General features: G+C 41.2%; 2 protein-coding genes across 2 annotated transcripts; both read left to right on the top strand.

Annotated features, from left to right (window-relative positions):
• Positions 1-536: 536 nt before the first annotated feature.
• On the top strand, positions 537-3,526 carry ccdc59 (coiled-coil domain containing 59). Its single transcript, XM_083934934.1, has 4 exons — positions 537-745; positions 2,055-2,436; positions 2,801-2,909; positions 3,059-3,526. The coding sequence occupies exons 1-4, from the start codon at positions 598-600 to the stop codon at positions 3,224-3,226; spliced, it is 807 nt and encodes a 268-aa protein (XP_083791060.1). The 5' UTR covers positions 537-597; the 3' UTR covers positions 3,227-3,526.
• A 1,590-nt stretch (positions 3,527-5,116) lies between these two features.
• Positions 5,117-15,469, top strand: cracr2ab (calcium release activated channel regulator 2Ab; the record flags this gene model as incomplete). Its single annotated transcript, XM_083935570.1, has 17 exons — positions 5,117-5,269; positions 6,776-6,887; positions 7,858-8,047; positions 8,157-8,303; positions 9,075-9,165; positions 9,366-9,461; positions 10,303-10,490; positions 10,613-10,684; positions 10,895-10,943; positions 11,041-11,123; positions 11,411-12,104; positions 12,229-12,367; positions 12,843-12,924; positions 14,385-14,499; positions 14,826-14,927; positions 15,051-15,127; positions 15,298-15,469. 17 exons carry the CDS (start codon positions 5,117-5,119, stop codon positions 15,383-15,385), a joined length of 2,478 nt encoding a protein of 825 aa, XP_083791696.1. The 3' UTR covers positions 15,386-15,469.
• Positions 15,470-15,524: the final 55 nt, after the last annotated feature.

Here is a 15,524-nt window from a genome sequence, read left to right as displayed (position 1 = left end):
TAGACTTAGGTGGAAAAAACGTTTGGGTTTATGTAATAATAGTAGCCAGACTTTCAAAGAACAATGCTTTTGTATGAATTCAATGCTGTATGTATGGATTACTACAAAATACTGTAATAACCTAAACCTGTACGCTAAATATTGTTTTTACCTATTTTTAACTTGCATCAATAAGGCAATCACTGGGTGTGTGTATGAAAATGTATACAAAAAAACGTTGTCATCCTTACATAGTTTATATAAAATGGGTAATGTAAACTATGACAAGATATCATGACAATAAAGTATAAAAAGAGTATAAATCTGTTCTTTGCACAAATATGTCGCTTGTACAGATATGTTATCTGTATAATATTGTTGTTGTTAAAAATGTTGTTTGTGTAGCTGGAGTTTGAAACAAAAACACGATTATTATATACGATTATTATAGTATTTCTGATTATGTACAGCTACCATGTACCTGAAAATTGGATGCTTCGTGATTGATTAACCACGTCTGGCTTGTACGCGTCATCACATCGCGCCCGTAAGGAAATGGCACGCAGCCTGAACCCCGCATGAGTGTTGTAAACTTTTCACTTCCAACATTTAACCGAAATGGCACCGACGGATCCGAAAATGAAGAATAAGAAGTTCGCCGCCAAAGATGGCGACTGGAAGAAAAGGAACAATAACCCACAGGGTGTGAAGAAGAAGAAGAAATGGACCCCCGAGCAAAAAGTATACGAAGGCAGTGTGAAAGAAGGTAACGTGAAGTTTGGGGTAAACACAGCTAGCTGCTCTGCTGAAACAGTAATGAACAGTAGTTAAATAGTTGTTGTTAATAGTTTGGTTAATTCACTCAGCTGCATTTAAAGAAACCGACAGGGATAAAGCATATTCACACATCTATACAACCTTTTAGGTAAGCAAAGCCAAACTCAACCAAGAAATCTCTCACTTTAATCTTGTTTTTCTACGCGACAAACTCAGATCCTAGTTTAAGTCTCTTTTTAATGCATTAATGCATGCAAGTACTGGTCTTCTAATAAATTCGGCATATAATAGTCCACCAAGCAACCCTTTATTTGTATCATGTATCATCTAAATAATAATAATTATACTATAAATTTATAGTGCACCTTTCATACAAAAAAATGCATAAAATTAAAAGACAACCGTTAGGAGCATTTTTTATTTAACCAGTAAAAGACTTATTAAGATTAAAAAATCTATTTTACAAGAGTGTCCTGGCCAAGACGGGCAGCAGCAGAGTCCTACATACACACAAACACAGGGTGGATGTAAACATTAAAACACATAGCATCCAAATAAGCAAACATTTCAACGACAGTCACAATAATTCAATCCTCAGGCAAAACATCTACAGCCAGATGTTTCTGCCTCCAGGTCATTCAGTTTCCCCTCAGTCTGCGTGTTGTTAAGGAGCACCATCCAACCCGTTCACACAGTGTACAGTGATGAGTTAGGGCTTTAAAACCAGTGATGAACCTTAAAGGCTCCATGATACACAGTGTGAAGAGAAAAAAACATGAAACATGCTCAGATCAGTAGGTGGCACACAAGCAGAACAGCACTTACAATATTGAAGAATAAAATAACAAATAAGAGAGAAGTACACACAATTAAAGATTTAAAAAATAAAGGAGCTGAAGTGATGAGCAACTAATGGTAAAAGTAGAAAGAAAATATTTAACCAATCGTACAATAAAACACCAAAATAGAATTAAAAAAAAAAAGGTAATTTCAAAAATGCCATAAAGGAATATAATATCTTAAAAATTGAGTAATGAGGTGTTTAAGACATGGAGCGGTACGGTGTTTAAAAAAAAGAGGCTAGGTTAAAAATATGTTTTTTTAAAGGTTCTGGCTGAGCCTGCCTCTGATGTTTTTGGGTAATGAATTCTATAATTTGGGAGCGTACCTTTTAAAAAAAAAAAAAAAGCTTCATATTTAATTTTCTTTTGGGAAGGGTTATGGCTCTTGTGGTTATCTGAGAGCCTGTGGAGGCACATAGAGCTAGTTCATGATATACCTTTGTCTTCTGTTCCCAGGTCAGGGGTTTGCTTTAAAGAGGAAGCAAAAAGTCCAACATGAGTACAACAAGCTGCTGCGGAGGGAGAAGAAAAGGAACCCTGAGTCCAAAGTGCTGTACAAGGACGAGTACCCAGAACACCTGAGGCATCTATACATGGCCGAGGCAGAGAAACTGAAGAACGAGGCCTGGACCAATAGGATGAACAGGAGTAAGCTGAGAATAAAAAGGCAGGACAAGGGACAAGAGACCGGTAACAATGATGATGATGATGATGATGCTGCTGCTGTGGAATCTGCTGATCCTGATCCAGATCCAGAGGCTCCTGGTGGATCTGAGCAGACGGATCCTGTCACTGGGAACCCTGAAACAACAACAGCAGCTGCCTCAGAGAAAGACAGGTGAAAAGACGTCTGCACTGGCAGCTAAGACATAATGAGTGTATAAAGAAATAAAGAAGGTCAATTACTACCTAAAATGATGCTAAAGCTGATCAAATGCCCCTTACCCTAAGAATTGCACATGGGAGATGAGCTGTGTGACTCAGTTTGAACTTATTTCAATTGACTTTAAATGCTTGTGCCATTTGAAATTTGAGTTTGACAACAATGCATTTTTGATATCATCTACTGAGTTATTAAGGTGTCATAAGAGCACTGTAAATGTTTGCAATCTACACACAGAAATCTGTCAGTTTGGTTTCATCATTTGTCTTCTAATTTCATTTTCAAGTATTTTCAAGCATTTTATTTTGTTCTATTCCAGTCTTCCAATGAGCAACCGCATGAGGAAAAAGATGCTGAAGAAGACCTCCTACCAGAAGACAAAAGAGGAATTTGAGACAATGGCAGAAAAACAGAAAAAGAAGAAAGAGGTGAAGTGTTTCTCTTATTTATGTTTGTTCACTATTACCCATGAAAAAAAAAGAAACAAAATAAAGTTTTTTTCGTGACTTTAAGTCCAATTGCAGTCTGACTTTCTACTGACGTGTTCTCTGGCGTTTGTGTTTTGGTGTAATCCCAGGAGTACCTGCGTGACAGACAGCAGAGAGAAGAAGCCATCCAGAAGTACAAACAGAAAAAGGTCGAGACGTTTCAAATGCTGAGCAAAAAGACCAAGAAAGGACAGCCCAATCTGAACCTCCAAATGGAGTATTTGCTTCAAAAGATCACCAAAGGAACTCAGAAATGACTCCCCGGTCACAGCTGATACTGGAGAACCAATGGGAAAAGAGCGGACCTTGTGGTATTAAAAACATTTTTAAAGGATAACCTGGGGATAATCAGGATTGTGCTTTTCACGCAAAAAAACAATACCTTTTTAAGTTTTATTTTTCAGTATTTCACCCCTGCAAAACAAATTCTGGGGCTCATTTTGATCTCAGACCACAAGATGGCGCTGGAGGACATGCTGAGATGGGAGAACATGCTCATGTTGGCTATTTTTATATCAATAAATGTTTTAGCTTCCTGTAAAGGGCTGTTCATTTCAAATGACCAACACTCCAGTTGTAGCTTATTACAGGATTCCTATATACTGTATATAAATATATAATTTAACTGAGCTGTAAGGTGCAGGGGAAGTTTGAAAATGCACCTTTAAATGCTTAAAGTGTTTGAATTTGACTTGGTAAAAAGTGTAGGAAGCCTGTAATTACCATGACATCCCAAAATAGCATTCACCCGTAAGCAATTTAGCAACAATCAACTAGTTTTGCTGTCATTAACCCACTTTGGCAATGCCAAGCAACCACTTTTTGTCATAAAACCCCTGTAAATAACAACATTTAAGATATTGGTGGGCTTAAGTCTGCTGTTGCCATAGTTGCAGGCCATATAAACATATGAAGCCCGCTTTAAGAGAGTTTTCCCCTGCAACCCTCTCTCTCTCTCTCTCATTGTGGGAGCAGTGTGTGGACGCAGGTTGAAAAGCCTCTGGCCGCTTCCTCATGACATCACATGGTTGCAGAATGACTTCTCTGACGTTCATCAGTGAGGCAAGACTTTATAAACACAGAGCGCGCCCGCCGCTCTGTTGACACTGAGAGCGTAAGAAAGGCTTCACTTTTATTATGCTTATTTGTAAAAAGGTAAGAGCTTTTCCTTCTGTTCCTGGTTTATTTCAAGATTTTGTGGTTTACTGCAAAGTATGTTCAATCCGTGGATCTAGTAAAGGCTAGAAAAGTGGAGAGCAGAAAGAATTTGCAACAAGTTTGTTGTAAAGAAAGGCCCAAAGCTTTTCTTGTGCTCCATAGGAGAGTATAACAGTTGTTGTTATGCCGCAGAGGGTAACACACTTGAGGCATGCGCCTAAAGAGAATGTATTTGTGTGTTAAAGCCCTATGAAGAGTTGAATGTATTTAATGTCTGATTTATAGTTTTAAAACATTTTGCGTGCTTCAAAGCTGAAACCCAATGTCTAACAAATAAAATCCTTCACAAGCGCCTAGTTCACATATCTGCTTTTCATATTTCCACACCAGATTTTAACAGCACAAACTAGGCAGTACTTCCAAAACTCTGTTTGGGTCATAAAATTGTCACTGAACAAGAAACCACTGTTGGAGGAATTCAGTCGTGACTCTGCCTCTTGGTAACGGCTCCTGCAGTCTCACAGGCATTATGCTGTCATGTGTTCTGTATGGCGAGGTATTAAGATAATCCTTTACACTGTGTTTACATACCTTTGAGTTGCTTGTTCCTGGCTTATCAGAAAAGGGAAGTACTGTACAGTTGTAACAAGTGTGGCACTGTTGCATTATTGTTCTGATCACTTATGTAACCGAGTTTTCTCAAAAAGTCACCTCTTAGTAAGAGGCATTGAGGTTGACCGCTGTGTCTTTGCCGTTTCTGTCCGTCTCACAGGAGCCTGCGACCTGCTTCGGGGATATTTATAAGCTGCAAAGTTATCATCTATCTCATCTTATGAGGCTACTTCCTGTCTCTGTCGTCATGGCGACTCTAATAGCCCCAGAGCACAGGATGCAGGGCCAGTGAGGAGGCCTGACTGCAACTGAAATACAAGCTACTCACACATAGTGCTGTTCCTTAAAAGAAAAGAAAAAGAAAAAGAGTCCCAAACATGGAGGAGGAGAGCAGGGTGAACGGCTTTGGACTGAACCCAGGGAGGAGGCGCTCAGACTGGGGTCGAATCGCCCTGCTGGACAAGACCAAGGAGTTCTTCCAGACCTGCGATGTGGAGGGAAAAGGCTTCATTACCCGCACCGATATGAGGGTTAGGGAAGCTGTGTGTGTGTGTGTGTGTGTGTGCGTGTGCACGTGTGCGTGTGTGTGTGTGTGTGTGTACGTTTGCACGTGTGCGTGTGTGTGTGTCCATCACAAGTTCTTGGAGGTCAAAGTGTCTTAAAAATGCATTCATTGTCCAAACAACAGCTCTAAAGACACATATATTCAATGTCATCATATAAAACCACAAACAATAGAAGTTATGCATATTTAGATGCATTATTTCTGAATAAATTATCTGGTTTTGCCATTTAATTCATCATTAATTAATGTAGTAAATTTTTAATTAATTATGTCATCTCTACACAATTTTATATTTCCTTTAAAGCATAAGCCTTCCTTCTTGCTTTTTCCCAGTTACCCTCATCATGTAAAGTCTCAATTTTTTTCTTTAAAATGTATTGATGCTCCACAAATGCATTAAGCCTCCACTCAGAAGAACAGTAGGTCGAGGGGACGCACATTTACCTCTGGTAATAATCTAGTGTCACGTGTTGTCGTATTGACAGTGAATGGCGAGCAGGAAACACTTAGTGTCACAGCTGCTGTTTTTGCTCGATCCTGAGATTTTTCTTTTTTCATGTTATTTTATTGTTAAAGAAGCACTTCACCCACTCAACACACTCACACAGCCGGGGAAGTGGCAGAGTAGTACCATTAATGGAAATGTTTATGAGTATAGGTTCGCTTCACTCTCTCACACACACACACACACAAATACGTCCTATTACTGACAGGAACAAAACACGCAAGCCTCTTCAAAGCTCTGACAATGTCCAAGTTATGCCATCATTTAATTAGGCCAGTGCTGTAGTGGCCATCAGGCCTTTTGTGGCTGTTGTTTGTGTTGAGGGCTTCCAAGAAAAGCTATGTTCAGTGACACATAAAACAGCCACTCTGTTAATTCTGCTCTAGCTTGAGTTGTGGTAAATCAGAGCCACGTATGGCAGATTTAAGGCACACAGTAGTTGCCTAGGTACTATAGTTCTTGTGTCATAAAAGGTACTTTAAAGGCCCCATATTCTGCTCATTTTCAGGTTCGTATTTGATTTTTTGGTTTCAACAAGAACATGTTTACATTCTTAAATGTAAAAAAAACCCAATATTTCTCATACTGTCTGAATATACCGGTATTCGCCCTCTGTCTGAAACTCTACGTTTTAGAGCCTGTCTCTTTAACACTTTGTGACATCACAACAGTACAGAAGTCCCCACGGCTCGTTTAAAGGCACAGCTTCTGAATACGGGCTGTGTGCATTTCTCTGAGGCTTGAGTGTTTTGATACTTTCACAGTATTTATAAAGCACCTTGACCTGCTTTAATTTAAAAAAAAGACCGAAATCTCACTTTTTTACAATGCGGGACCTTTAAATGGTTTCAAATTTAACCTAATGACGTCCGTAGTCAACGATCATGTGTTGCTGATAATACTTGTTCAGTAAAGCTCCGTACGGCAGCGTTTTAAATGTCCTGTGCGTTTCTGTTTTCCTGACAGAGGCTCCACAGACAGCTGCCTCTGTCTGCAGAGGAGCTGGAGGACGTGTTTGACTCTCTGGATACAGACCACACTGGTTACCTCACGCTGGAGGCATTCTCCTCTGGATTCAGTAGGTCTCCTGCCGTCAGAGGCCTTTATACAGTTTACATTGTCATAAATTTAAAAATGGCATCAAGTAGAACGTCAAGAAAGCAGCTCAGATTTTGTGAAAACAAATTTACATGTTATGCTATTCGTTGTGTGTTTGAAAAGAGAAAATTACAGAGTCATAATACATGCTAACATGTAGTATAACAGTAACAGGATTCATAACATCAAGTAAGTAATGTTAGTTGTAAAGTTTGCTAACGTTTGCTAACATTAGCCCCATAAGCTTCTAGTTATACCAGGCCAAGTAAGGCTTTAGAATCAAGCAAATGTGCGCTTTATTACTTATTAATTCACTTTTTGATTTCTGACAAGAATTATATGTTGTTATCTTCCCAAAGTTACAATGTCTTTAAAATATTAGCATTAAGCATTAAGCCTCTGTACAAGTGAGGAGCTCTTTTCCAAAACGCTATAAATCCATTTTAATAGTTTTCATGAAAATTACATTTTTTACCCAGACTCACACATTTGATTAATATTCAATGTATCTTGTCAAAATGGTTTCAGGCTCAGTCTGAACGTGTTGAACGGACGGACGAAACAAAAAACTCTCCCGCTACAGAGCGCCGCCATGTTGGATCGCATAGAACGCTCACTGAATTCTGATTGGTCGAGAGAACGTATCGCATTTAGGCTAAAAATAGGTTTGGCCCTGGCCGTGGTTTGGAAAGGAACTGCATCTTGAGGACCATTGTAAACAAGGAAATATAGCGATTTGGCATGAAACATTGATGAAGTAGTGAATAGGTTCTGTATACAGCAAAGTGGCATGACAAACTCATTAAAATTTGGCTTTTATCTCGTTTTGGAAAAGAGCTCTCCAAGTGCTAATCAGGGAAGATGACGGTATCGTCAAGCTAAAGCTAATATCCAGATGCTACTGAGGTGATCTAAAAATGCTGCTGCCACCCGGTGTGGGTGTGTCTCAGGTCAGTTCCTGCACGGCCGGAGGATCTCTGTGACCGATGACCAAAATCAGTCCCCCGGCCCTGTGTTTAGGGCCAAGGAGGCCCTTTATCAGAGCCAGTGGGAAGCCAAGCTGTTAGGAGGTGAAGACGAGGAGGAGGGGCACTTCTGTATGCTGCTGGAAAGTCTGGGGGGCAGTAATGTGTTTGAAGAGTGAGTGTAATCACTGCAAATCTGTACTTTTTTGGTGTTTGGCAACATGCTGTGTGACTGCTGTGATCCGTACTTCACACAAGACTTCTCTTTTCCCTGCAATCTCCAGTCCAGGCGAGGTGCGCAGTCTTTGGACTCAGCTCAGGAGAGACGAGCCTCACCTCCTGTCTAATTTTGAGGAGTTCCTGGCCAGGGTCACTCACCAGATCAAAGAGGCCCACCAGGAGAAGAAAGAGATGGAGAGCGCCCTCCAGAGGTAATACGACAAATGGGGAAATGCTGGGGTTAAAGAAACGCGGTGTTTAATTGCTGCTGGAACAGTGTGTGGGGATCCTGGGTTAAAAGGGTCACATTTCTCAATTGTTTCCCACACTTAAAGTGTTTAAGTACTGTACTATTTACCATGTAAAGTAAATGTTGTTCTGTCTTTAGTGTGTGTTTGTGTGTGTGTGTGTGTGACTGCCCCACGCTGGGGCCCAGAGAGTGTTTGCATGGATTTACTTGTAATTCTTTATAGAACAACCCTCTTTATCCATGTCAAATGACCACTAATCTGGAGGCACGCTCTGAAGTCTGACCACCTTCTACTGTTTTTGTAATCCAACACTTGGTATGAAAAGTGATAAGAAGTGTAATGTATCTTGTTCAATATATTCCATTGATTTACTCGCAACATTTTGGAAGATAACGTCTGATCGCAGGTAACATCAGTGTGATTTAAGCTGTTTGTGAAACATGGTAGTTTTCCCATGCCACTGCATGGTACTGTTTAACAGCTTGTTAGTCCTCTAGACTTTACTAATTGGCTGTTTGTCAGAGGGAATGTAAATAGCATTCTTTTGAAAATGAAGCTCAGTCTCTGTGTGTCTGCGAGTGTGTGCTCAAGTATTTACATGGATAATCACAGATACAGCCTTAAGCTCTACCTAGACAACAATGCTGTTCTGTTCCTAGAAATGTTATATTATGTCATACTGCGTGGCTTTAAATGTAATGCCTGTCATGTTTCACCTGTCCCTCTGTGCAGGAAGGCTGCAACACATGACAGTGAGATCCGTTATTTATACGAAGAGATGGAGGCGCAGATTAAAAACGAGAAAGACAGGCTGGTACTAAAGGTACAAGAGCTCGAACACAAACAGAACCAACCAATGCAACAGCTCTTTTAACAACAACATAACAGAACAAAAGGTTGTTTTGGCAAGATGTTTTAAGCCCCCACCCCTCCACTGTGCAGTTTTTTGTATGTGTCTTAAGGGGACGTTTATAATGAGCCTCTCCCTTTGACCTTTAACCTTTTCTTCTTGTGACCATGCAGGACTCTGAGCATCTCCAGTTACGCAGCCAGGACCTGGAGCACCAACTGGGAGCAAAGGAGAAAGAGCTGGACCATCTTTTCCAGAAGCAGAAAAGGGTGAGTGCATATGTTGAACAACATCCCTACTGGTCTCATATTGTAAATAGATCCATGTCTTTTTTTTGCTTATAAAGCAAGTCGAGTCGCTACTGTAAAAGTATGCAAACGCTCAAACCACAGAGTAATGCTTCTATTCAGAAACTGTGCCTTTAAACGAGCCGTCAGGACTTCTGTAGTTGTGACACAGCTATGATAGGTAGAAAGTGCCGCTATAGTGCCATCACAGTCGCTCCCTGACTGAAATGATGTAGCAGAGAGCAAAAGTGCTGAGTGCAGATACTGAAAACCTGGAAATGCTGACAAATCAGAGCTTTTTAGGGAGGGGCCTTAAGGAAATAGGCACTAAAACAGAGCGTTTCAGACAGAGGGTGACCACAGGTACATTCAGACACAGTATGAGGAAAATAGTATGTTTTTTACAGCATCAAAGCATGTAAACATGTTCTAATAGAAAGTCAAAATATAAGTATGAACCTGCACATTAGCATAATATCTCCCCTTTAAAAATTACTTGAAAATTATTACCGTGTATTTAATTAAGAATTGGCTTGGTGCAACTCCTGAAGGACAAAAGACACGATAACATGAGACAAGAGGGATGCTTTTCCTTCATTTAGTAGGTAGGAAATAAAAGTCAATTTAAACTGCTGAAACATTTGACAAAGACATAATGCATACGTTTGTCGATGGTATTAATCCTTCCCTCTAGTTCACAAGTGTTGTTGGGAGGGGTTTAAACTGCAGCTGCACAGTTCCCTTTCCACTGTAGATTTACTTTAAGTACATTCAGCCAGCATTAGTGCATTTCGTTCCTGTGAATATTCCCCTCTTCTTCCAGTTAGAATCCCAGTGCCACGAGTTGAACAGCGAGAAGCAGGAGAGCCACGTGGAGAACGTCAAGCTGAAGATGACCAACGACGAGCTGTCCCGAGCGCTGGAGAGCACCAGCCAGGACCTGGTGTTGGCCCAGGAACAGCTGGCTATGCTGCAGGAGCAGGCTGCCCGGCTGCACCAGGAGAAAGAGATGTGGGTATACACATCTATTACACACGTTTGTGTTTGTTGTTACAATCATCTAAGAGTGTTTTATTGGATACTCACTTGTACTTGTAGTGAGTCTTGAGAGTTTGTCATTCTGTCTTGTTCAGGGAAATGTACCGAGTAACTGAGGGACTGCAGAGAGAGAAGCAAAGTCTCATGAAGCAGCTCGATCTCCTCAGGTACGATGAGGACATGCCGTGAGCACATTTCAAACCTGGGTTGTATATGGTTTTAATCTTTTTGGCTTCTGGTTAATTCCAAATTGGAAAACCTTACAAATCCGGTTGCAAAGTAATTTAAAGGTTTCGGTGCTTTTTAAGCCTTTCAATGAATTCTTAGCCACAGCAGATTCTGTCTTTCTCATTAATTCCACTTTTTAATCTTTCCAGAGAGATGAACAAACATTTAAAAGACGAGCGAGACATATGCTGCGGTGTAGTGAGTATACATTTGATCTGATTGCATTTGTCATAGCGACGCCTGCTTGATAAAACACCTCTGTAACACAAACATGTATCCCCTTTCTGTAAATAAGCCTCGGACCTCACTCAGAAAGAAGCAGAAACAGAGGGCGGGCCTTGCCAATATATTTGATGACACCAGCCAACCGGCAAAAAGGTGATTCATTTATCTTCCAAGGACTCTTTTTAACAAAAATGATCTGTTAGAGTGTTTCCTGTGTGACCAAGAAGAATTTCTGCGTCAGTTTGATGTGAAAATCAAGTACTAAAGGAGGAAAAACAGAGGATATCTGATTCTAAACACTGACAACAATCAACTGAATGAACCTTTTTGTTTAGATGAGACTGAAATCAGAAACATTTGAGTGCTTTGGCCTCTAGATTTTCATCTCCGTCAAATGAATTGACCCGGTATATCCTCTGTTTCTCCTCTGTTTTTTAAAGAGCCCCACTGTTGGTGGATGGGTCTTACCAATCTCTGGAGGCCCTGCCTATAGAGCACCTTCAAATCGTGTTTGTTGCTTCCTCTTCCTCTAGTGAGGATGACTCCACTGGCATCACCCCCTACCCCACCGCCCCTGTAAACACCCCTGTAAGCCCCCCTGCGTGTCAACAACGCTCTGCGGCAAAGAAAAACTCTGGCTTAGCCAACGGTTACACAAACCCTGTTTCATCTAAACTGCACGATGCGAAGGCAAAGGCCAAAAAAACGCCTGTCAAGATGGCCACCTCGAAGCGAGTGACCGCGAAAGGCAGAGAAAGAGCAAAGAAAGTGGAAATTGAGAAGAAGAAGGGGGTGGAAGACGAGGCCCTGGACGCTCCTCCGGACGGGTGGCCCCTCCGTCGAGTCATCTCCATCGAAGAGGACCACCTGCCCCATCTGCTCCTGGGAGGGCCTCAGCTTTTACTGCACCAGCTGAGTGAGGAGGATGACGAGGTGGACGAGGAGGAGGAAGAGGAAGCTCAGAGTGACATTGAAACAAGCGTTGTCATGGCGGTAGACCTCACCGACAACCCACCCTCTAGTCGCATCCCTGTGTTGGCAGAAGCACCTTCGGCAAGGAAATCGCGCTTTTCCCGCGCAAAAAAGACAACCACGTCTCCAAGAGGACAACCTGTCGGGAAGGAGACCCAGCAAGTATGTCCACAGCTCTGGGGCTTTAAATGTGTTTCGATGTTATTACCTGCAGAGGTAATGAACCAGATGAACTTTAATTCTTCTCTCTGTCTCGCTGCCTTTGTCTGTGTTTAATCTGCTTCAGATAACAAAAGAAGGAACACTGTTTGCCCCTGACCGTCTGTTTAAAGTGGTCCTGGTGGGCAACTCGAGTGTAGGCAAGACATCACTGCTGCGTTCCTTCTGTGAGGGCCATTTCCACCCCTCCACAACTGCTACTGTGGGTGAGAAGAGAAACATTGTAATAATATTGTTTTGCACGTATGGCTGTTTCGAGCAAATTTTTAACGGCATGCGCGTGTTTTGCGGATCCTAACACAGAAGACCGCAGGGCGACTTAGCATCACATGAAAGGGCTTGTGAAGTCACACTGCCTGTCTAAGAGACCTGGCACACATTGTACTGCAGATTATGTCACTTCTGATGAATTTTTCTCCTTGCTTTCATCTTTCCCAATCCTCACTTGAGTCTTGTTATCTCCATTTGTCCCCGCCCCTTCTTCTTCTGGAATGAGGCACAGTCAGTATCACGACTCGCCAGACCCCCTAGTGGCCAATTTGTTTGTCTTTGTTTCTCCGACAAAAAAAAAAAAAGAACTGTGGCCAGAAATATATTATCATGCTCCCAATATACCTTCTGCTAAGAAACAATGAATGTATCCTGGTTATATTATATTGATCTTTGTTGTGTCTTAATCAGGTATTGACTACAGTGTGAAGACACTAACCCTGGACAATATGCAGGTAGCCATGCAGCTTTGGGACACGGCCGGTCAAGAGAGGTGAGTTTCTAGTTGTTATTTTTAGATACAAAACAAGTGAAGCCATAGGATTTGGGGGATCTGTTTGCAGAAATGGAATATTCATAATGAGCTCTTCATGTCTACATAGGGAGCGGGCTTGTCACTACCTGATCCATACAGGAAACCTGATTTGTTCCAGGTCCTATTCCTGACCCAATGGGCTATCCTGACCGTCACCATTCAAGGTCATTGCCTAACCTCCACCATCTACGTACATGCGTGGAACAAACCGGGTTTCCTGTATGGATCAGGCAGCAACAGTGTCCACTTTCACAGAGCTGGCCATGTTGCACTGCCATGTTCCTACAGTTAAGTTTAGAAGTTTATTGAGCAGGGACAAATACATTGTACATTGTTTCATATAAAAAACAAAATAGATGCCATGCATACGGGTTTCTAGTCAAGACTAATTTGCAACCCCTGTCCTTGGTTAGGCCTTTACTAGGATTTATTTCAGGCAATTTTTTCAGCACACATAATGACAAAAACAAGGACAAGCAGTGTGTGTGTGTGTGTGTGTGTGTGTGTGTGTGTGTGTGTGTGTGTGTGTGTGTGTGTGTGTGTGTGTGTGTGTGTGTGTGTGTGTGTGTGTGTGTGTGTGTGTGTGTGTGTGTGTGTGTGTGTGTGTGTGTGTGTGTGTGTCTTTTTCAACTTACTTTATATACTTACAGTAAACATCAATAAGTACATTTAAAGCACATCATTCTTTTTGGTGCTTTAAAACAATATTAATAATAATGTACCACTTTAAATGACATTATTTCTGTAGTATTTCTTTAGCATACTAACGTTAAAATAAGTATGCTAAACTAGCAATACTACTTCAAGTTTACATAAGTGTGTGATGTACACTAGAATCAAAATAAAGCTGACATAAAATAAATCAAACAATAACTAAATGTGACGGAGTGCAACAGACATTGTGGTTAAGCGTAGGTATATACAATATACAACAATACGCATTGTGCAGTTTAGCAGCAGATTGAAATAAAATAAGTACAAACTAAATAAGTGATAAAGAGCAATAATTGAAACAATGTTAAAAAGCAACACATACTAGTGTACAGTTAGTATATTATTTAAAGGTTGCATAATATGCTCATTTTCAGGTTCATACTTGTACTTCGGCCTCATACTGTCTGTCTGAATATACCTGTATTCACCCTCTGTCTGAAACACTCTGTCTGAGTTCCTGTCTCTTTAAGCCTCTCTTCTGAAAAAGCCCAGTCTGCTCTGAGAAAAGACATACTGTTTACAATATGCGACCTTTAAAAGAATGTTTTGTTGAAATATATACGTACAAAGGCCAACTTTGTTACTATTAAAATATATTTAAGTACAAAATTGCAGTAGAAGTGTTTAGGTACGTAGATATTTAATACTAGTAGTTGTGTACAGTAGGTCAATGTGGTGACAGTCGAACTCTGTCGCCGTCACAGGTACCGCAGCATAACCAAGCAGTTCTTTCGCAAGGCAGACGGTGTGGTGGTGATGTACGACGTCACAGTGGAGGAGAGCTTCAAGGCCGTGCAACCCTGGCTCACCAATGTCCAGGTCTGGCCTTTGACCCAAGGAAGTCCCCTGTATAGCTTGTTTTCTTCATGTATACAGTTGAAAGAGTTTGTTTTACTTGGTTTATATTGTAGAAGTCCTCCCAGTATTCCTTTATCACAGCAGGCATTTTAACTTGTCATAGCAGGAAAAGCACAAGTGTTACTAATAACATTAATATTAGCTCTGTGCTATTGAAGTGCCCCAGTAAGCCACGACAGTGAGCCAAAGTTAATTTTATGATTTTATGACCTGTGGTTTTCCTTCGTACTGACAATGTGTCTCCTGTAAAAGGGGCTATTCTAAATCATTGGACTACTCTTTTTCAGGAAGCAGCAGGAGAAGGGATCCCCGTCCTCCTTCTGGGCAACAAAATGGACATGGAAGGAACCAGGGAGGTGTCCTTCAAAGAAGCCGAGCAACTGGCTTATGTGAGTTTAATTCATGTTCAGTTTGTTAAAAGGAGAATAATTGTGTTTCTCTTCCACACTGTATTGTTAATCAATGACATGAGCTGTTTTTGTTTGTTCTGTTTCTGTGCTTATCCTTTGTAGGAAAACAAGGTGATGTTCTTTGAGGTCAGTGCCTACACTGCCAAGAATGTGACAGAGTCCCTGACACACCTGGCCAGGTAAGACCAAGGCGAATAATGTAATATCATTGAAGTTATCAGATGCATGATGAAATTACCGAGGAGTAGATGCCCTTTTTGTGCTAACTTTTGTCAGGAAATTGATCTGTGTGTGGTTACATCATAGGCTCATGCAGTGTCTGTCTCTCTGTGTCTCTGTCTTAACTCAGAGTACTAATGGAGCAGGAGGACAGGGTGAGAGACACAACAGTCATCCTGAGTGCTCAGCCCATAAAGAAGAAAGCCTGCTGCAAGTGAAGCGTATGTATATTCAATTTAGCGAGTTCTAGGTGGCGTTTTGCCGTTTGAAGACAACAAGCAGTCTTCATTTTGGCCCAGAAATGCACGACATGTCGAGGTCGACGTGACATGCCGGGACTGTGTTGCCCGCGTGAAC

This window comes from Echiichthys vipera (assembly GCF_963691815.1).
Source record: "Echiichthys vipera genome assembly, chromosome: 20".
NCBI lineage: Eukaryota > Metazoa > Chordata > Actinopteri > Perciformes > Trachinidae > Echiichthys > Echiichthys vipera.
This window is presented reverse-complemented; position numbering and strand designations above follow the sequence as displayed.